At 36.6% G+C, this 23,263-nt stretch overlaps 2 protein-coding genes across 13 annotated transcripts in view; one reads left to right on the top strand and one right to left on the bottom strand.

The window, feature by feature from the left end:
* The window catches only part of RALGPS1 (Ral GEF with PH domain and SH3 binding motif 1), a 75,234-nt gene that overhangs the window by 12,850 nt on the left and 39,121 nt on the right, over positions 1 to 23,263 (top strand). For all 11 annotated transcript variants that reach the window (XR_004061230.1, XR_004061229.1, XM_030961709.1 and 8 more), the window contains 2 exons: positions 468 to 560; positions 2,397 to 2,523. Coding sequence is in view for 9 of the 11 variants with exons in the window: in XM_030961709.1 (XP_030817569.1) it covers positions 468 to 560; positions 2,397 to 2,523 (220 nt within the window). In the remaining 2 variants the exon portion in view is untranslated. The remainder of the gene's footprint in view (positions 1 to 467; positions 561 to 2,396; positions 2,524 to 23,263) is intronic.
* On the bottom strand, positions 6,640 to 22,676 carry ANGPTL2 (angiopoietin like 2). Of its 2 annotated transcripts, none has more exons than XM_030961717.1 (5): positions 21,999 to 22,676; positions 12,561 to 13,396; positions 9,217 to 9,410; positions 8,704 to 8,974; positions 6,640 to 8,207 (listed from the first exon to the last, which is right to left on the bottom strand). In XM_030961717.1, the coding sequence occupies exons 2-5, from the start codon at positions 13,366 to 13,368 to the stop codon at positions 8,008 to 8,010; spliced, it is 1,473 nt and encodes a 490-aa protein (XP_030817577.1). In that variant the 5' UTR covers positions 13,369 to 13,396; positions 21,999 to 22,676; the 3' UTR covers positions 6,640 to 8,007. The 2 variants fall into 2 exon arrangements, with proteins under 2 accessions (XP_030817577.1, XP_030817576.1); XM_030961716.1 differs by having other exon boundaries at positions 12,561 to 13,417; positions 21,999 to 22,675.

Raw genomic sequence — 23,263 nt, 5'->3', positions numbered from 1 at the left:
CATTGAAGTGAGGTAAATTTTTCCTATACAACAGATTACAAAGGTAAAAGTTGTGTTAATTCTGAGCGGGTTGTCAGCATCTTCGTGTAATGTTTTTGCTTGATTAAATATTTGATTTCTAAAATTACATTACTTTTTTCAAGAACAATGCATCAAATACCTTCTTCCTATTTTCTGTTCCTGAAGGAATAGCCTTAGAAAATAACAAACTGAAATCAAGTACTGTTTGTATTCTCGAAACTGAAATGCCTATTATATTGATGGGTATACTTGTAAAATTAGCAGCTCTTAAAGTGGTCTTAAGAATCTTGCACATGAGAGCATTGGGATAATATTTTGTCTGCAGTCATAGATGAAAACTTTGTATTTTATTAATGAAAAAATAATGGTTTATTAAGGCAACTTTTATATTAATTAATCCTGCTTCCCTTTCCAATGTGCTAAAAGCTCTTATTCCCTTTTTTCAGAAGCTTCTAGAACTGAACAATCTTCATTCTCTTATGTCTGTGGTGTCCGCACTGCAGAGCGCACCTATCTTCAGGCTGACCAAAACTTGGGCTGTAAGTGTTGCCTTGACCCTTGTCCCTTCTGTCTTGTATGAATTCTGAGGTTCTTTGGGATTTGTCATATTGTAAACTCTAGAGGAATACGCTTTTATGTTCTTGTTTTTGTGGTACTGTAGCAGAAGCAGTGGTCTGTTACATGTTTTGTGAAAAATAGAGTTTTGGCTGCATCTATTTTCCTGTAAATTTCCTGTTTCCCTGTGTGTTCTAGAAGCCACTGGTTGTATGCTCAAGAAAACTTCTGTTGATAAGTAATCTTAGAACACTCTTGTACACAGCGTGTTTCAGTGTCCCCTTATCCAAAACATAGCATATGATTTAATACATTACCTAAAAGGAAGGAAAAAGGCATGTTACAAATATACAAGCATTAATGTTGTGATTATTGTGTGATGAATTTCAGTTTTTATTTATGTTAGAAATTAAAAGCATTGATAATTCTATTTTCAGAAACTCCATCTCTGGAAGGTAGAATTTCTTTGCCAAACTTAGAGTAAATTTAAATATTTCTTTAAAGAGGAATACACAACTATAGGTTATTTCTACTCCATGTAATGTTTAACTATACAAAGCTTTGGGTAATTCTCATCCATTCCACACACCATGAATCACATTGACTGTTCAGACCTTATAAGTCTTATAGTTCAGACCTTAAGTCTTGGATAGGTTTATCAAGCTTTTAAAATGCTTGTAACTATTCTATGATTTAATTGCTCAGAATGAGGTTATAATCTAATAAAAAAGCAAATGCCTGATGTTTTGAGCAGCTCGATGAAGCTGGAAATAAATAGGGAGAATTGCTCATGTGTCAAATGAAGTATGTGACTGATTTGACTTAGACCTAAAGAGGTGCCAGGCTCTTTGTAGGCACAGTAGTTCCAAAATACAATACATTACAGTGGCAGGACCTCAAGCAATTCTCAGTGCTGCTAAAAAGAAAACAACAAAATTATTTTGATATATTCATTTTTATCCTTTCTATGTTTTTTTATTAACTAGACTTAAAAGCTAGGCAGTACAAGAACTGGAATTTTCCAGAGGAAAAGGTATATGAAAGAATGTGCTATGGAGCAGCTGTCTGTTGTCAGAAAGGACACATGCAAGAAGCCAGTGTACAGTGCCGTAATTCTCCACTCACTCCCAACTCAACTGGCTTTTAAGACCATCTTAAAAATATTGCTGGGGTTTCTTAAAACAGCTGAAACAGAAAATGTGTTCTGATAGCTACAGTTGTGTATTTTATGTTTACTTTTCAGGCCCCTTTGACTAGGATTTTTGCATTCCTAAATGTTTTTTCTAGATTTCTGTAATAAGTCTAATAAATAGAAAACATGGATTTAATAGCACAATAATTTACTTTCCATATACTTTTTTCTGAAAAGTTTTGTCATACTTTTAATAAGGTACTGTTGAAATGGCACAGTTTGCATTTGTTTAGAGGATTTTCCATTGCTCTTTGTACTCTTAAGTCTAGAGGATTTTTAGCATCTCTGCTAAGTTATGAGAATGTTCATGACTGTATTATAACATACTTTCTCTCTAAAAATGTAATATTGCTGAGGTTATTCGAAACTTACTTAGTGATATGAGAATCACTGACAAATTAGTCAGAAATAGTGGTCATGTTTTTTCATAGCTTAAGACCTACACTAAATGGCCTTTTTTTAAAACAGGTAGCATGTTTTCAAACATTGTGCTGCTTTGGATGATGATGATGAATTTAATCTTAACTAGACTATGTTCTCCTTTACTCTGGCAATTCAACAAGTTGCTGACTGTTAGTTTTGTGTGGATTTGTCTTTGAAAATTTTATGATCTCCATTTTCTCTGTAGCTTTTGAATCGGAAAGACAAGACCACCTTTGAGAAGTTAGACTATTTACTGTCTAAGGAAGATAATTATAAAAGGACACGAGAGTACATCAGAAGCTTAAAAATGGTTCCTACAATTCCATATTTAGGTGAGTGTGACCAATTACCTTATTTATCTGTAGCTTATTGACAGACGAGTGCTAATGTACCATGTTGTGCACCTGAAGAACCCTGTATGTAGAAGAATGGTTCAATATATTTCGTATTTGGAAAAATTAGGTCAGGTTGAAATTTTTGGGCTATACATATGTTTACATACTTTTGGAAGGAGTTTTTTTCTCAGGTGCTGAATAAATATACATGTAATTCAGTGTGAAAATGTATTGCAGGGAGACCTGCAATTAAAATGCTGTCCAGCCTTGATATTGTCTCCTTTTCTTCTGTGACATGCCCAGAGTAGCCATTTGATGAATTGTTTTTTTGGTCGGTATTTCACCTAGAAATATTTCTGCACAAAGGTTATTGTTAATGAAAGTAGTAGAGCTATTTTCTGGCTTCATTAGTAATTTAGTCAGATGCTAAACTGCAGCTAAAAAGAATAAATGTTTTTAAATTGGTGACCCTGGGTAACAAGAGATCAAAAATTCTGCTTAGCCTTCCTGTGCCAGAATTGCTATCTGTATTGCTAACCCCTAATGCCTCAGTAGATTTATCTTCTGTGAACATTTGCACTCTTGCTTTAAGCACACATAAACTTGCATGCACAACACCCAGCTGGCAGGATTTCTTCAACTCTGTCCAGCACCACATTCTTTTGCTTGAATTGAACATGGTAATTTTTACCTTCACTAGATAAACCCTACCTTGTTCCTTACACAGCTTGAGACTACTCCTGACATTATGGACTTCAGTCATTATCTGTTGCCTTCACAGTAAATCTTCAATTACCTCTCTTCCAAAAGGAAGAGTCCTTGGATTACTTGATCATGTCTTGTACAGATGCCCCTTGGCATTCTTGACAACTTGCCTGGGCAGCATTTCAGTCCTGTATCCTTTTTTTAGGGGAAGAGGGTGCACAGGAAGTGTACTGCCTGCAAAATTTAATATAGAAATGCAGGTTATTTTTTATACAGTTAATTCAGGAAGCTTTTTGTGCTCTACTTAATAATTTCTGACATTTAGCTACCTCAAAGTTTAGTAGCAATCACAGAGTAGCAAGCATGAACTGTTTGTAATGCTAAGATTATGCCTTTATTGGCACTGGTTTGCTCTTCTTGTTTTGTATGGAAAGTCAGGATTCTTTGTTTTCCCCTTGTATGTAACACTGTAGATTTTCATCTTCTGTTTTACTGTCCAAGCAGTTTGTCTCATAAGTCCTTCCATAATTTCTATCAGTCTGCCCGTCTCTTTGCTTCTCTCAGTTAATGAATATCATTAGCAGATTTTTGTTTCTGTTAATTCCCATTTTCACATCACTTATGAATAGGTCAAATAGCATGAGTCCTAGTACAGCTTGCTGTGGGAAACAATCAGCACTGCTTATCTAAAATATTTCACATTTAATAAATTTGACCACTGCTCCTGATGGCCGTACTTTTAAAACTATATTGAAAGCTTGGTATCAGTTACTGAAACTGCTTTGTAAATAATTTCAGATTTGAATGAATATTCAGCTTATCAAAAGATAATATTCAATTGAGACTCGTTTCAGTGAATATATGTCTTCTCAAGGAAAGACAGCATTACTTACAGAACAGCTTCTTTATTTTGTGTAAATAAACAAGTAGACCAATAGATGATTTTAGGAGTAACTACCGAATATAAAAGAACTGAATTGAGAATGACCAGGTGTGAGGATTTGCAGAGTTCTTGGGGATCCTGTTTTGTGCTGTAGAGCCTCTTGTCTCACTGCAAGAAGTTTACTTGGTTGTGAGAGAAAGGTTCTTATTTCATCTGTGGAAGCCTGAGATTGTTTGATATGAGCAGGAGGACGTACTGGGAAATTAGGATTGCCACTGAAGTTTTCCAGTTACTCTGGTTTATAGAATTAGCTCACAGCCTTGTGTAAGAAATGTTTTAATACTACTCAGTTATTACAAAATCACTCCAAGCCACTTTTATACAAGATTTAAAATATTTCTGAAATGAACGTGTGTGTTACAAGCCTAATAAAAGACTTGGGTAATGAAAGGAAAAAATCTGCATGTTTCCTTCCTAATCCAACTTGAATCTGAAATTCCTGCTGGTCTTTAGCCAGTCTCCTTGAGACTTTGAATTCTCCTGTATATGTTGTATCTTGTTTCATACATGAGACCCTCTCCCTGCTGATGGCAAAGACTAGGCAGTATTGCTCTTCTTGTAAAGTAAGGCTTTCCCTGCATTCTGAGAGGTGCAGTTGGACATTTTGTGTAACCAGATGAATACAGGAGACAGCTACTGTTATGTTTCCAACCTCAGACTATAATATGAGAGACTAGTATTTACTATGTTTAAAAGTACCTGTTAAACATCCAACAGTTGTTTTGTTTTCAGACAGGTCTTTCAATTTTTAAAAGGGAGAGAAAAAGAAAGAGAAAAACAAATCATGAGATTGGCAAGGCTGTGATGTGGACTGTTGGAAGTGTTTAGCCACAGTGTGATTTAAGAAAAAATAGCACTCACATTGTTTTGAAAATTCATGGTTGTAATTGCTAGTTACAGTGTTTTCTTGTCTTCACTGCTGGTGATCTTTTAGATTGTCTCTGTATGTCACAGAACAAACAAAGTTTGGTATGATCTTATAATCTATAGATTTGTTGCACTGTTTGCTTCTTTTCCACTTGGAATATAACAGTGGGGGTAATTGTGAAAACTTCGAATGATAATCGAACAGTTTCAGGAAAGAATTCTTTGGAAATGTGTATATAAAAGAATAACTAGTTGTCTTCTCAGATTACATCAATCTTGTGACAGCCTTTTGTCTAAATGCTATAGGTGGAGCCCCATTGTTTCCTTCCTGATACATAGATAATGTATTAGTTTGACAACATCTTCTTTACACTTCTGAAAAAGGTAGAGATATTTCAAAAATTCAGAAGAGCAATGTCAGTTTCCTATGGCACTGCTTGAAATGGAGGTTTACAGGAGAATTGCAGTTGCTAGTGATCTTCTCCATAGGGCTGCAATTCTCTCTTGCATAAAGTCACCTAATGTGCTTTTGCTATTGATAGGAAGGTGTATGGTATGGGGTTCTTAGACTGCAGGGTTGCCGAAGATGTACATTTGGGGGGCAATGAAGTAATGTAATTGAAACCTTTGGAAATAATTAGGGAAATGGGAAAAACTAAGGCCTTTCACAGTTTGTAGTAATGTCATCTACTACAGTAGGTGGACCTAGTGCAAACTGAGTTCTGTTGTGTGGTTTTTTTTTTTTAAATAAGCACAGTGAAATCTGTGGTTCTGCCAATGTACTTGCCAATAACTTCACAGTATAAGTTCCAAATCCCTAATGTTTAATTACTTTTGATGTGCCAGGCTCTATGTTTAAAATTATTTTATGCAAATATGCAAATTTTATGTAAAAAATTAATAAGTTCTGTTCTCACATGTGGTATCTCCAGATAATCATGAACCTACTTCTGTGCATTATCTTTTTTAATTACATGGATGAATCTCTAGGTGAATGACTCACCTTTTAGGTAAAAGGTTAAGAAATATTATTATTTTAACAAAAGACTGTCAGCTTGAACATGGGTTTAAAGCCTATTTTGAGTGTATACTATGAAGATGTATTTCCAGCCATATCTCCAGCTACAGAAGAGCAACTGTAATAGCTTTTCTAGGGAATGCCTCGTCTTGAGATCTGCACAGTGGATACCTGAACTTCTCTGTGTTCTTTCCTCAAGCCAAGCATGAAGTAGCCTCACTGCTACTAATTGTAAGAGTACTGCAGCCAGGCTTTAGGGCCAGTAGGTGCATTTAATATTTCTAATCTAAAATACAAATCTTTTCCAGAATTGAGTAGATAACCCCATGGAAGATAAAGCTTGAATACTGTTTGGAAAATGTGGGTGTTTCATATAACCCTCAAAAAGTTGCTTCTCCTTGGGCTTTGTGGAAATCCTGTATTTTTTTTCAGCTGAAATATGTTTTGCTTTTTTATGTTGCAATATTTCAACACTTCACACACATCAACAGTGGTTGCATTTCAGAGTTTGTTTGAATCAGAGGCAGACTATTGTGTAGTAATCTGAACTACAACAAGATGAAATCTCAACATGTCAAAATAACATTTGGTACTTTATTAAGGGTTACAATATTATAGGGGTAATCTAATATATTAAAAACCCTACTTTCAGTTATATACAGCACATGCTACATCACACATCATACTGTGGTAAAGATGTGATGAAGTAATAAGGGAAAAGTATGCAAACACACACAAACACTCAGTGTCATACAAGCTGACCAAAAGATATGTTGAACTTCTAGAGGCTTTCACTCTGCCTCTTTTATGCATTCTTTAACTTGTATTTTTGTAGTAGTTTGTTTGTAATGGGTGTGTTGACAATCTGTTATAGAAACCTATCTCAGAAGAATATTAGAATTACTCCAGTCTGTATTTCATAAGTGTGACTGACCTCTAAATATGAGTAAATCTGTTTAATAGTTTGACAGTAATAATTGTAAAATATGTTTAAAATAACTTTTTTGCTATGGATAAGTTCTCTATATATTTTTTTATCTAAAGGCTGAAGTTATTAAATAGCTTATAAATTGGTATCCATCATTTGCCTGCAAAGTTGGATAGACCCTTTAATTTATATCCAGCCATTTCTGAATATAGAGGTTACACAGCAGGTAATCACTGAAGTGGGGTACAAAATACCATAACAGTTGTATAGTATAACATGTTGGCTATAGAGCACAGAATACCTATTATAAATCTGGATTAACTTCCATATGCAAGTAGCTACTTCATTTTGGGAAGAAATAATTAATGTTTTAATCTAAAATATTTGAATTAATGGCAAACTTTTATAGGAGCAGATTATTTAAATGCACACAGTGAAGGGAAAAGGCCAGATTTATCAGGACAATAATGGTTTGAGTATCTGCTCTCAAAACAGAATTATATAGTTCTAACTTTATTCATGGTAGTTAACAAAGATTACATAATCATCACACTAATGTACATATACCAGCTACATAGTTCAAAGGATATGATTCCTGTGTCAAATAATTGCTTATAATAACAACAATAATAATAATAAAACTCTTACTGTACAGTTTGTAGTATTTCCTGTATTTGAGAATATTTATACATAACATACAAAAATACTTAAATGTGGTGGCAATATTTTTATCATCCAAAGTTAATTTACAGGGAATAAAAACCAGGAAGTTTATCTACAGTTTTCATCTAAACTGCAAGTTCTAATAGGACCAAGAGGTGTTCTGAATGTTATTACAGTTCCTTTTCTTCAGCTCTTTTTCTAGGGATGATTCTTGAAAATATAATATACAAGCCCTCATACCTTATCAATAAATGTACAGTATCTTACATTCCTCATTTCTGAAAAGATAATTTCAGGTAATAAAATCATAGCTTTATGTGATTTTTAGAACAACAAAGCAAACCAAGAGGAGTTATTTCAGTGAAATGTGTTAGGGTTAGGTCTTATCATCATAACAACTTTCTTTAGTGAATATGATCCTCCCCGGAATTCAGCCCAGTAAACACCATCCTGATATCGACTGCGGTAGTGTCCTCCACGATACCAGACTCCATTGAGATTTGAGTGAGCACATGCATTGTACCACCATCCTCCCTTCTGGTAATGAGCACAGTTACCTGCAAAAGAAAGCTCCAGTTCAGGCTAAGTAAATGAAAAATCTTAAAGCAAGCAAGCAAAGTACCAAACTTCACTGGATGGTTGGGCTTTTTTTTAGTAACTGTATGTTTAACATGTAGATATCCTGTGGTACAAAGTGAACTTAGCCTTCTTCAGGAACCAGCTAAGTAGTTAGGTTCTACAGATAGAATCCTTTTTGTTACTTTCTCTTGCCTGAAAATCAGGGGGTGTTACTGTGTCAAATAACCATTCATAGTGTATTTTACAGACCCTTGTCTAGTGTAAAAACTTTAATTTTGGTGTTAGTATATATAAGGGTTGACACATTAGTTTGTATTTCATAAGGTACTAATTGACAAATCCCTTTGTAAGTCCAATTTTTTTTTTTGGTATGTATGACCATAAGTATTTTTTTTTTCAAAAGAGATATGGGGTGGGGGGGGGGAAAGGGATGTAAACGCAAAAATGGCAAGGCAGCTGAGAGGGAGCTCCTACCTGTATATACGTCGTGGTCCCGGTCTAGCGTGGTGAACTGTTTGCCATTGTGCCAAGTGAAAGAATCTCCCGCGTTGCCGTTGTAGCGTCCCAGTCTCAGCTTGTAGTACTCACTCTCTGGCTCCAGTCTGAAGCTGGCATACTCAGCAAATACTTTTCGACCTGACCAGTCTTCCATTGTTATGAGCAGTTTGTAGTTGCCTTGATTTGTTAACCAATAAATGTTTTCTAATCCAAGCCAATATTCTCCATCTATATTACCAAATCCTTGCTGTAAAGGAAGCAAGAGAAGCATGTTAATATCCTGCATCTATTTTAGTGGTAAATTTGAGTGTATTCTTAAGTAGGAAATTGCAGTAACTTATTTTATAGAGACTTCCTTTTCTGGAAGGGTAAGCACACAAGTTCTTTTTCAAGTAGGCTCTTGGCCAGACTCTAAAACCACCCTTTTAATTTAACTTTATTATTAAGTTCCAGAGGGTGGAAAACATTAATTGGCTCTCTTGTCCTAACCTTGTATGTTTCCCAGTTCCTGAAAAAGTTGACAGAGCCGTCCAGCCGTCTCTGAATGACAGTCCAGCCACCGGGGTCATGCCGTTGGTCACACCAGACCTGCATAAGCTGGTTTGTGTTTTCTGGTTTTACAAGATAGATGGAGCTTGTGTCATGGCCATCTTCTAATGCTTGTAGACAGTCTCTCCAGGGCCCTGTGTCAAAACAGAAAGGCTCTGCATCAAGCTGTCACTGAGCATTTCTTTAAAGCAGGGCAGTATTTGAGTTGGTAGCTTTTTGTACTAGTTTGGTTTCACTGAATAGCATATTTGTTTTTCCTCTTATTAAAGGATGAGTATCCACCAAGTGTTTTCAAACAGATCCATTTATTGTAACATTATTTCTGGAACATTTCATAATGACTTACTGGTAAAGGTAGATTTTGGAAAAAAAAATTTTTAAGGCAGCTGCACTGGTACTTTTACCATCACTTATATATTCAAAGAAACTAAATAGGAATGACTGCATAGATAAGTAAGAATTTCCTTTAGAAAACAAAACAGTAAGTTTGACCTTGATTCTGTCTTTGAGAAATTCAGCTTTTTTGATCCCCAAAAATGTCACTGGCACAGGCATTAGCTGTGGAAGCAACAACATAAATTCAGGCTGTAGGTCTTACTGCTGCCACCTTAATAAATTACAGGACAACATAGAAATTAAGATTTTTTTTTCTTTTTAACATAGGGTGCTTGTGAGAGAAACTTTATATAAATGACAGGACTCAATATACTTTGAATTCACAGAAATTGCAGTTAACATAGTCTTGTTTTCAGAAGGAGAATGCATTTTTTCCTTCAGTTCAAGAGTCTATAAAGAGCTTATGCTTTTTGAAAGTATCTTATATTCCTGGTTTTTTCAATAAATTTTCTCCAGTGGTGTAATAGATTCTGTTTTAATGAATCTGAGATATTCAGAAATATCACCTGCCTTGATTCCTCAGCAGAAGAGTGAAGTCAACAAGAATCATCAGGATTAGAGATTAGAGCCCCTGGATTGATTCTCCCTGCCCACTGAAGGAGTAAGGTTTGTCAGATCTTCTGACTAGGAGCCTTACTGAAGCATATACTGCTATCAAGAGTAATTTCTGTTTTAAATTATTTCAGTCCTATGGTTTTTCATATTTATTGTACAACACTACTAATGGTACTCAGGAAATGCGTTAGAAATAAATTAGTTTTATAGAAATAATCTCAGTGTTTTGGAGATTTGGTATTTTTACCTATTTTAATCAGCAAGTCAGTGTACAAAGAGGCAATCCAAGTCTTTGTTCTGTGGATGCTGTGTTCTTGTTGCCTCAGTCACAGAGACTGTACCTGGAGCTGTGCTTATAAGCCCCTTCTCCATTTCTTTTGGGGCTAACTTTAGATTTCTGTCAGTTAAGATATAGATGCCATGCTCTTGTCACACCATTGCATGGCTCATTATGAGAGGTGGTGAAAAAATGTCAAACCAGAGCAATTTAAATTATTAGTGCTCATTATTTTATTACAATGTGTAGTGGCACTGACTAAAAATAAAAAATAAGTAATTATTGAAGAACTTCTAAAATAGTCAAACGGCTTTGACCTTGTGTTTGTAAAAAAATATATAGCAGTACCCAATGTAGTATTTACACTGTTTAATCTTGCAGTTTCTTTTATGGCACATGGCAACAGTGCTCTACTCCACATGAATCTTTTTTCTGAAAGTGATTTAAGATGAACTATTAGAAGCACGTCAAAGTAGAATTTGCTACTACTTTTTCGTGACAAGTGCTTTTTTGTCAGGCAGTAACCTTTTTAAAATTTTAACTAGGGTATTTTCCCATGAAAAAGTGAGAGCACTCTGACTTTTAAGGTAGGTAGTTTTGATAAAATTGTCTTTAGGGAGTTGTAGAATCACAGAAAGGCTTGGGTTGGAAGGGATCTTAAAGTTTGTTTCATTCCACCTCCTTTCCACAGGCATGGACATCTTCCACTAGACCAGGTTGCTCCAAGCCCCATCCAGCCTGGTCTTTGACACTTTCAGGAATGAGGCATCTACCAAAAAAAACCAACAAAAAAACCACAACCAGAAAACAGTGTGAACAAAGTTAATAGTGAAGCTGCTGAGACTAGTAAGACTGTAATAAGTCTGTGATAGAGAGAATACTGGTCTACTACTTTTTGAGAAAGGGAGACTTTCAACAGATTAATAGAAGATATTTACTATTTTTCTTGTATTTCACTCCTGTTTTCATTGCACAGGTTGGCTGTGATCAGGTGCAGGCTTTGCTGCACTATCTTTGGCAATTCTGTGAAAATACTGCTTTGTAGCAAAATGTTTTAGAGACTTACAGACTCAAGAGACTCAGTGCTTACTTGCTCCAGTTTCTTTCATTGTGAGTATTTCCATGGAGAAACAATACAGGGGTTGATTGGTTTTGAACATGTGGCAGTTGCATTATTGGGTAGTCCTAAAAGTTTGTTGATGTCCTTTGGAATGTTTTGCAAATAGCCGTGAAATATATTGAGTGCAGTTCCCCTGCATTACTCTATTTCAGTTAGCTCTGAGTTCAGAGATCTGTGACTCTATCTTTTTTCTGAAGAAGGTATGTGTTGTCCACACAGGGAAGAGCACTGAACACATACCTGAACTGGTGTGTGTTTGGGGTTTTTTTTTCGAATGTGGGACCATAGGTGAAACTGAGTTCTTTGCCTGTTATTTTGTTATCACATTGCCTGTTATTTTGTTATCAGTTGATCTCTAATGTGATTTCACATCATCAAATCATGCTTGTGGCAGAACTCCTAAGACTCTTAATAAGGGCTGTATAATATCCTGTTACTATTCCACCACTTACTTCCTTTTTCTCCTGTCTACAGCATAAGTGTCCCATATAAAGTACAGAGCAGATACTTACTCCTTTTTTAATTACACAAGCACATTATCAGATGCTAGATCAAAAAACTTGTAATAATTTCATATGTTTACACAATGTCAAACTCCTTCAGATGTCATGAATTGTAGCATTCAGTCTTGAGCAAAGGTAAATAAGACTTAGATTACTTGAATTGTAAGATTTTTCTGAAAGTCCTTTATCTTATACATGTAATATAAATGATGGGTTTGTCTTAGCAAAGTAACATGAGAAAAATATGTGGGGTTAGAGTGTCTTAGAGATTCACAGGGGTTTTTTTTTGCTTTCTTTCTGTGTTTCTACTACAGCATGAATGTAAAATTCACTAGCTAAATAAATTCTGACTGCATTTTTGATATTACAATAAAAATGTTGTCCACTGCATATTAGCATAAAATAACGTAAATGTATCAATAATATTACTTACCAGATGGTTTATCAGTTGAAGTTGGAATACTAGTAACTGCAGGCATGGTTGGTAAGGTAGGTGGCAGAACCTTTAAGTTCTGATCACTTTGGATCTCATTAGTAGATATCTGGTTATTAATGCGATTGTAAGTAGGAGGCTGGTACACTTTAATTGGTGGTTGTGGAGTTTGTGGCAGTGGCTTTATGGATGGCATTCTTTGACAATGTTCTTCCAGCTGGGCAATTATCATTGTCTGATTATTGGCGATTGACATCAAATGTTGATACTTGTGCTCTAAGTCTTTGTATTTGTTTGCAAGCTGCAACATGTCTGCAGTTTGGTTCAAAATCTTATTTTCAAGTTGAGAAAGTTCTAGGGCATTATCACGTTTTCGGATAATTTCATGTAATAGCTGCATGTAGAGTTGTGTGACACGAGAATTCATATTTCTGCTCTCTTTTCTTAACAGTTTAACTTCATTAACAATTCCACCATCCACCTCTACCAGTTGCTGGAGAGTTTCTATTTGTCTCTTTTGTTTAAGAAGTTCATTGTTAAGTAACTGTAATTCTTGTTTATTTACCCTGTTTTCAAGCAGAACTTCAGGCTCCTTAGAATTAACGCAAATGGCACCTGTCACTCTCTGCTGAGGTACAATAAAGGTGTAAGTGCATTTGTCCTGTGTGTCACTGGAACGCTTATATCTATTCATATAAATGAATTCTTGAGCTTTTTCCTTGTCATTGCCTTCAAATTCCTGTGTTTCACTTGTAGTAACTCCCACAACAGCTACTAGTATTAAACAGATGAATCTTGTTGTCATCATGATCCTCTAGTTCTGGTCAAATATTCTTCTGCAAAGAATTTAGTAAAATCTGTTTTAAAATAAATTTAACAGTAATGAGTAGGAAATAAGTGTGAATTTACAAATTATCATCTCTTCTAAAACTTACATAACAGTACATAGTAACTATTTGTACAAATGAGGTCCAGCATCAACTTGTGTTGATTAAAGGGGACATCATGAGGAGTAGTTGTATCTTTCTGTGGTCAGAACTGTAGTTACTAGTTGCTAGTTCATCTAAAGCCTGCCAAGAACCATAAGAAAGTAAGTAATAAATACAAGGATTTTAAGATTCCTTTCTTCCAGGCAAATACCGCAAAAGTTTCCAAGATTGGCATTTTCATTTAAATATTAATTTCACTTTCCATTTTTTAGTTATAAATACAACCTTTAAATGTAAACATAATGTAAGTTAATATAAGTATTAATACTGCTAAAAGTTCTAAAAATATCAAACTGTTAATTTGTGGAATTTTAGAACTGCATATACATTGCAAGACATACAGCTTAGGTGACATGTAACAATTTTACTTTATTCAGCAGTATTGAATCTTCATTGCTTAAAAAAAAGGAAAAACTTATTTTACATTGGTCCTTAATAACTGTAAGTTAAAAACTCTACTACTCAGATATAATAGGCAGTAAAATCTGTTATTTTTCTAGACTAGTAGAATTTACAACTGAAACATTTACTGTGACTCTCACTGGAGACACTGTCTCTAAATTCAGCCTAGTCATCTCACTTCAGAGTCCCTTCTTGAAAGGGGAAAAATAGCTGCATATGTGCATGGTGAACAGTGGCAATGCATGATGATTTAAATCAGCTGGTAATGTCTACTGGCATACTGCAACAGTTGCCCTTTGGTGAAATTGCCCTAACTTAGTTCTCCATGCAGATTCATATTAAAGGTAGACAGCTGAGGCCCTCACAATCTCTCAAAAAATAAATCAATACCAGCACTTTGTGGGCAACAGTAGACTTGGAAATATGGGCTTAGCATTGTCACTGCTGCTTGCAATACCCTTTCACAAACCACTCTCTTATCAGCTACTTGATGGGCACTTTGATGTCATGTATTTCTAAAACCTTTTCATTGTTGATTTTTAATGCTCATGTGTATATGCAACCTAGTTTTCATAAATAAAACGAATGAAAAATGCAGTATTGGAGTTTTTTCAGTGTATAAAGTCAGATACTTTTTAACCAAGGTAGTGTTGCCGAAGTGTTATTTCTTTGCTTCCAAAATATTTCTCATGGAATAATCATTGAGTATTTAAGTATCTATCACCTTACTGTTTGCTCATCTTTGGTACATTATTTTTTAAAATTGCATGAAATGGTGATAGTAACAGCTGTGAGAAACTGGAATGAGTCCAGCTGAGTACACCCAGTATGGCAAGCTGGAGGCTGGCAGACATGATGAATGAAGAGTACCAGAAAGAGAGAGGTTTGTGTAGCCTCCAGGTGAGAAGGTAAAGAAAGACACATGTTCAGCTACTTAATGGATGTTTGTAAAGAAGATAAATTCCTTTTGGAAGTGCACAGTGAAAGTATATGGCAGATACAAATTACCTCAGGAAAAAAATGGGTTTTATTTGAACTTCATTGTGAGGGTGACTGAGGACTGAAGCAGTCACCCAAATAGGTGGTAGAATCTCCATTCCTAGAAATATATGAAGTTTTGATTTAGGTAAGGCTGTGAGCAGTCTGATCTAATGCTGAAACTAGACTTGCTCTGTAAGATGAAGATAAGGTCTCATCCAATCTAAACTGTTTTATGATTCTAGGCAGCTGCAGACTTTTAAGAGGTTTTTTTTTTTAGTGTCAAGCTAATACTGGATATGCATCCTTTATTATTCATACTGAGAAAAGATATGGTTGTCATTTGTTTTTTCTGTTTTTGTGAAATAAACATTAGATGTTTCTGCAAAAATTCAAACAAAGTGACTAGAACCTAATCCTTCTTAAAAATTTTGGTTATATGCTTTTGCCTCAGTTTCTTATTTGGAATAAACTCATTTTAATTTTGCAAGTAGAAAGGAGTTGTGCTGTACAGAGCTTTTAAAAAATCTTGAAAACATGTCAGATGAAAATCTGGAGTTTGACGTGGTTTCTGCAAGTAAAGCAATGCTATTTGGAGTCTTGGAAAATAGGGAACATAAATTCACCCCAGACAGCTTTAACTTGCATAATCAGCATTTGCACAGCAGGTCACACTTGGAAAACCTGGCAGTTTTCCAGGCCTTGTGTTCCTGCACAGATGACTGGTTTTGCAAATGTTTCTTGCATATAGGTGTAAAATAGTTTTATTTTGCTGTTGGAATTCTAATATCATTTCCCCCCTGCCCCCTCTAAACCTGTACTTATTGTGACTACTGAAAATAAGCTCTTTTTTCCTCCGAGTTCACTTCTGTCGGTTACAGCATCTCATATCAGCATCTCTCTGCTTTGAGTATGGCTTTGGGGTGGCCATACTTTTCTGAGCTGAAGAAAGAGCAATATGTAACAGATTTTTCTCCTGATTTTTTTAAGAACTGTGTAAGAAAGTAATGGGCCAGAGTTCATCAGCCTCATTATAACATATCATCTTAATGATCATCTAGTCCCACTGCCTGACCATGTGACTGACCCCTCTCTAGGAAGACCTTGAACCTCTAGTGGTTGCAGATGGCGGGCCACCAGTGAATGACATCGGCATAATTAGACTGTCCTGAAATGTTTCTCTGTCATGATCTTTCCTGCATGTCACCTTTTCTAAGATGTTCTTCTTATAAGAAAAATCAGTGGAAGGAAAGTGACATTGGTTAGAGAATGCCCCAGTCCAAACAGAAACAAGAATCATACTGTCATCCACTGTCCTCCTTCCTGTGGTCTGTATATGATAATTTTGTAAGTCTCTCACTGTTTGTACTTGTTTGGTTAAAAAAAAATGTGTTTAGTATGAGGCCTATTTGTTGCATATTGGAAAGGACTACATGAATAAATGGCATTCCTTCCTTTCTGTAGTTGGATTTAAATGAAGTTCACAACATGGTCATTTGAGCAACTCTCAATGATTAATCTTTCAGGGACAAAAAAGCTTTCTGGAATAGCCAAAGTAGGGAGGGAAGCCAGAGAAACCATTTTAAGGAAGGATTTAAGGCTTTTTTAATACCTTCCTCTTTAAGTAGCAGAACATCAGATTCTTAGGACATTACAATTCCTTCCCAGGTGAGAGGAAGATCATATCTGACATCTAGGACATTAACTTCCAGTTTTCTCCTGTGCCCTGTAATTGCTGATACTCCTTGTACTTGAGTGCTGCCATTGCTTGCTGATCACGCAGTTCTTCCTGTTTCTCTGGCTCCTTTCCCCTTGCCCTCTGCCAGTAGCTCTTCTGCAGGGGACTGGATGGAAACTATATCACTAAGGCCATATTTGTTCCCAGCGCAAAATTCCACTTGGGCAGCTGTAGACTTTTCAATCTAAAAGTACACTTGCAGGTTTGAAGGAAATTTTCATAATTACTGGAGATACAGCATTGTTTGTCTCTTATCCTCATGCATACTGACAAAACTTTTAACACACAAGCATACAGGTGAATGAAGCATACTTAAAAAGTAATTAGTTTGGTTAAATATCAAGTTGAAGTAATTTCATTATTTTATTTCTAGATTCTGTTCAAGATGCATACTCGTAAAAGCACTTTTTATAGCAACTGAGTTGGGGCAAACTTGCCCTAGTGCAGATGTACCTCAGTTTTTTGTATATCTACCCTACTTGGCAGTATATTTCACTTTTTATTGAGGCCAAATACTTTTTTTTTCTCCTGTTTGTCTTTTACCAGTATAACTGCATTTGTATGAAAATGTTTGGCAGCATTGTTGTGTGGCATATAATTGTAGCAGCTTTATACTCCTAGCCAGCACAAGTGCTTTAGTTAAAATTTTGGCTTGTATACCAGATGTTTGCCTATATATGTATATAATTGGAAATAGGTGGTTTGCTCATTCATTGTTTACCCAAGTAAGGACATTTCCACGATCTGGTGACAAAAGAGGAAATAAATTTTCTGAAAGGGATATTGGATGTTTCAGCACTTGATTGCTTTTTCTGTCCTTTAGAGAGAAAATGATAATAAAATCTTATTTTGGCTTTGCTTCGAAACATTTTTCTGTCCTGTATTCTGTCTTGTTTATATGCAGCTTTTCATTAGTCAAAATGTGCTGCCTTTTGATTTTTACAAATATCTTGAAATTTATGTACTTTAACAGGATTTTAGTATTTTACAATATTAAATTGTACGAATGTGCATAACGTATTGTTTAATCGCTATTGTGATCCTAAAATTATAAAGGTAAAAATATTTCTACCTGAAAAAATTACCATTTGGTAAATGTTAATTTCTATTTTCCATCAGCTTGCCTTAAGAGGGAGCAGTAAAGGTATCAATGTCAGCACAATGGTCTTTTTGGGTTTCAGCTACTTACAATCTGCATAATATTGGATAATCCAACCTGTATACTTTTTTCATTATTTGTTGGTTTTGATGCCATGCCTAGGAGGATCTCATTCTTACTAAAGAGACAGGCTGTTTCAGGTTTTATGAAATCTTTTGCTTGTGGGATTCTGTGTACAAGTTAAGATCTGTCTCCATGAGATGAAAAATATGACTTAAGCTTAATGATTCTATGATTATTATTTTATCTGAAAATGCTGCCAGTAGCTTTTCAATGCTATGGCTGGTTTTTGTTGAATGAAATTTGTTCATAAAAGAGACACTTGCCATATTACTCTGGAAAGAAATGTGTATATTAAAGCCTGAGTGCATAGTGTCAACACTCTCTCATCTCGATCTCAAGTGGTTTTGCATTGTTGAGTCTTTCAGCCATTGAGAGATTGGCATTTTGTGTCTAAGAGTTTATACTATGTCCTTTTTATATCTTTGCTTTTCAGTGTCCTGCAAAAAGTAAGAGCAGGAAGACTACTGGATGGTGGCTGAGCACTGAACTTTATTATGTGTTGCTTAACATTACAAGTCAGTTTAAAGAGGAAAGGTTTTGATACTAAAGACATTACCTGTACTATAACATTTTGGAAAAGTACAAAAGCAAAATAATGATCTGTGTGAATCCTGTGTGGAACACCTTAACTAAGACAAATATGAAAAATAATTGCCTGGATGTCATACTAGAATAGAAGTTTTATATCTTAAATTGCATCATTATGCCTTATTTCTACAGATAAGGAACATAACAGATCCCAGTAGGTAAAAGTAATAGAATTGCTTCTGGCTGCTGCTCTTGTATTTCTATGTATAGTAAACTGCAACAAAGCCAGAGAAACATAGGTGTGACGTGGTGATGCATGGATCCATGGACAGGCAGCTTTCGAACATGTGATACATGGCACTCTTGCTACCCTTGGAGACTGCTTTACAGAGAAGGCAATTATCTGTGCTAAAACTCAGATGTTATAACAAGAGCTTTTCTGGGGACTTGAGTAGCTATTTGGATTGCTGTATAGTTGAGTTTGATGCAAAGATAAAAAACACTACCTGTTTCGTTTGTAGAAGTGATAGTGAGAACCTGGTGTAGGAAGAACAGAGCAGCAAACTTCAACAAGTTAGAAGAGATTTTTAGTGGCTTGTATGCTGCAGCTGAGGCACTAAGGATGCATTAATAGTTTACTGGGCTATGATAATTATTGTAAACAAGGTGATGCAGTAGGTTTCCTACATGACTTACTCTTACGCGGAATGCTCAGAAACTAAACTAAAGCAGGATTCTCCATTTAAGTCACTGCATCTTAGGGAAAACAACTGTTGTTTTTACAATAATCATTGTCACTCAGCCTCCCTAAAAAGGCTCCCAGAATATTACATACCTTGGAAGTTACTTTCAGGATTGTGGGGTTAATTTCTTTTAATATTTCACTCCATTTTCTGTGTAGGGTTTTATTTTTGTGGTGTGGGTTGGGGTTTTTTTTGTAATAGGTGACTTCCATTTAATTAAAGAGTGGATAGGCAAGGTCCAACACTCACCATTTATTTCCATCTCTACAAATTGCTCTGACCTGAGGAAGGGCTTACAGTCTAGAGGTTAGATTGTTTAAGAGTTCATGTAGGTCCAGCGTGCCAGAACTGAATGCACTGTAATTACTCTCACACATCAAAGCCTTTTAGAATACCCAGATAGGTGAAAAACACATACATAAAAAGGATAACACACACACACTTTTACATAACACTCATATTTTCTGAAATGGTCGCTTTGACTATGAAGAAAAAAATAATACCATACATACAAATGAGCTCATTCCGCTATGCTAAACCACTGTTAATCACTGCTTTTTGTGCTGGTCATATTTAATGAAACAAGGCCAGGAGTCCTTTTGATGGGCTGTCTTTTCCTCTGTACCTCTGAGATGCCATCTTCTGTGCAGAATCCTCAGGCACTGAGGCATATAAAGGAGGCATGTTCACAAAAGGCATAGTGTTAACTAAGACAGCATTTATTCTCTAGAAGATAAACTGCTGTATTTTATTGTGAATTCATACATAATTTCATAGCTGTGCATTCTAAAGAAGAAACATGAATAGCTAGCAACACATCTTCACTGTTTAATACTTTTGTCTTTGATAATGAAAGGTGTTTTTATATTAGTGCAGTTTTACATTTTTATTGCATTATAAAAGCAAATGAAGCAAGGGTGTTGAAAATGTAAAATCCTGCTATGAAAAGATCAGAAGGCATGGTTTTGCATTTTTTTAAACAAATCTTAGGTTTTTGCTTCTACAGAATCCTTTGATAGCCAGTGTTTGTGGACTTACAGTTAGCTGGCATGTTCCAGGCACCAAGCCAGTAATATGATCTGGATTTCACAACACCATTGTGATAAGACAGACAAGCATGAATTTTTTGAATCTGCTTGCTTTCCTACTCCCTGTCCCTTGTCTTAGAGCTCATGCTCTGTTTTTACTCCTTTACACGTTTTCTTCCATGGAATTATGTTAAATTATCCTGTCAATTTTTACCTCTCAAAGGTAATCTTAAAACTTAATGTGAAATTTGTTCTTTTCTAAGTGGAGGGACGTCCACTGCTGCAGGGTTTCTTTTACAATAAGCTCACGTCTTAGCTTTTCGATGAAAAGTATTGCTGTGAAAAATCTAGACAGTGATTTTTTTTGTTGTTGTTTTTTGTTTTGTTAAAGGAAACAGCAATTCACGGTGAAAATACAGCACAGTAATATGTAGACCACATTTTTCCATGTATTGGAAAAAACCTTTAAAGCTGGGCTCTAAGTTTTAAAGTAAATACATAGGAAAGGGCTGACACATAGTAGCATGCAGTGCTAGTTATGAAAACATGATACTGAACTGAATTGAAAAATTTAACTCCAAACTTAGGGGGGGAATCACTTTTGCAGTTTTACCGCTAGTTACTTCCAGTGTAAAAAGTGCCACACTGGCATTAACCAATTAATTCCTTTAAGACACTCGTGTTAGAATACATTCTCTTCGCAGATTTTCTTCCCACTTAAAACTAAAATTTTAGTTCAAGCACCAGTTCAGTTTTCTTAAAAGGTAATACTTTTTCTAATGAGGGGATTGGATGATTAAGCAACACATCAGAATGAAAGTATCTTCATGAGGTCTTGGAAAACTTTTGTTTTGAAATACTATCAGTTGCTGCAAGAAACTGCAGAAGTTTATGTATCTATTGTTGCCATGTAACTTTCTTCAAGTTTTGGCAAAAACTTTAGTTACAAGAAGTACAAATATTCTTCTTGATTACCAAGAATTTTAGTTGTTTGTGGATTGTTCTTTGTGCTTTACTAAAGTTCTGTCATAGATGTGGAATGTAATTACTGAAAGAAAGCACTGCTTTTGTTGTTGCTTCCCTTCAGAGTGGCCTCACCTTATTTTCACTTAATCCAATCACTACCAGAAAGTGCTCATACTGTGTGTGCTCATATGTGTGCATGCACATTGTCCGTAACAGCCTTTAAAGAGATTCATATTTTAATAAATGTGACTCATTTTACCCATGAAAAATAGCAGTTAGACCACGTAATACTTTGATGCCTACATGAATGTACTCATAAATGCTAGTTTCTTTTTTAAGTTTTTGCGAAATACTTCAAATATTTACTTTATAGACTGTTTAAGTATCAGAAAGTTTTGTATCTCCCTAATCAGACATGAGTGTAAAAAAGACTGCATGGAGGTTTCAAAATCTTTAAGACAGATAGTCTTGTAGAAACTCGTATGTCCTAGAAAAATTATTGGATGGCAAGTTTAAGGAAGTGTGAAGATCAAAGTTACGCACAAAAATACGATTAAAAAAAAATAAAATCGTACTCTTGAAAATAATACCAAGGCTTTCACTGCCTGGCACATGTCTCAGCTATATTTACAACTTTTATTTTAATATGTGACGAGTTTTTGTATAGGCTCGGGGGTATTTTTTTGTTCTTTTGAAGTCAAAAAGCAGGCTTGCTGCTTTATCTTAGGGAGCAGTCCTACTCTGATAAGCTTGCACTGGCTCCCTCCGTGCAGCGGGAGCTCTGAGCCGCGCGTACGGAACCCGCCGCACCCGTCCGGCAGCCCCCGGCAGTGCCCGTCCTTACCGCGGCTGCTCGGCTTCCTCGCTGCGCTCCTCGGCCGCTCCCGTCAGCAGCTGCCGCCGCGGCCCGACCGCGGTGACATCGCCTCGGCGACCCGCAGTCCGCGTGCGCCGTGCTGGGACCAGACGGGACGTACTGGGGATTGTTTTCCTCTTCTGCAGTTCTTTTTTCCTCTTCTGCGTTTTTCTTGCTCAAGACCGTTCTGGGCTGCGTCCCGCGTCCGAAGCGGTACGTTCCCGCGGGGCGCTCGGCACTCCCGGCCGTCCCTTCAGGCAGCCCGGAGCTGCCTCATTTGAACCCCTGCTCTTTGTGGCAGGCTTATCCTGGCCGGGAAAGGGAGAGAGAAGGCAAAGCAGCGGCGAGCTGCCGGGTGCTGGTTGGACGGGCGAGCTGCCTCCTCCCCCGGGCAGTGGGGCTGCCGGGAGGAGCTTCGTGCCTCGGCCACCCCGGCTGAGCCCTCCCCGCCCGGGCTGCGGGACCGGCCTCGGGGGAAGCCGAGTTTCAGCCGCGAAACAAGGCTAATGCCGGCGTTAAGGGGAAATTGGGGAGACCGCGAGGAACGCGGGTCCGCTTTGTTAGATCAAGGGCAGTGAGGTTGGGTCATTGCACGGGACTCGGCCCCAAAATGTCGGGGGCAGGGGGGCACTTCCTGCCTTCGGATCTCGTCACAGCGTGCTCAGGGATGCGGGGATGGATGTTCATCCCAGGCGCTCGGCGGGCGCCAGCGGAGCCAGCAGACTAGCTCTGTGTAGTGCTGAGTGGCTCCTTTCTTAGTACTTCCTAGGTCATCTTTGTCAGGCAACAGCTCGAAAGCAGAAATAATGGACAATAAAATTGTCCAAATTCAGGCAGGCTCTTAAAGCATTCTAATGCAGATTGCGAATTCATTATTTGGCTGAACCTCCGTGCATTTTGAATGATTCTTCATACTTGTCCTGGTAATCTAAAGCCTGTTTCTCCATTTGAGTGATGGGAATTCCTGCAATTTTCCTAAAACCTCTAAAAATTTGCTATTATGAAACTCTGCGTGTAGAACGTTTTTGGTTATTAGCTTTTAGCTCTGGGTTTAAAAAAGATTTGTCGAATGAATGAATTTAAAATCTGCCTTTATAACTTGCTGGGAATCCTGCAAAGAAATTAGCAAATTAAAAGTGAAACTTTGCAACATAAAAATGGCTTTTTTTATTACAGTTTAGGAAACCAAATGGTTGTTTCAGTCACTGTATATCATTGACATCATAAGAAAGCTGTATTGTACTAATGGGCTT

The sequence above is a fragment of the Camarhynchus parvulus genome, chromosome 17 (assembly GCF_901933205.1).
Source record: "Camarhynchus parvulus chromosome 17, STF_HiC, whole genome shotgun sequence".
Taxonomy (NCBI): Eukaryota; Metazoa; Chordata; class Aves; order Passeriformes; family Thraupidae; genus Camarhynchus; species Camarhynchus parvulus.
The sequence above is the reverse complement of the archived record's forward strand: the minus strand, read 5'-3'. Positions and strand labels throughout refer to the sequence as shown.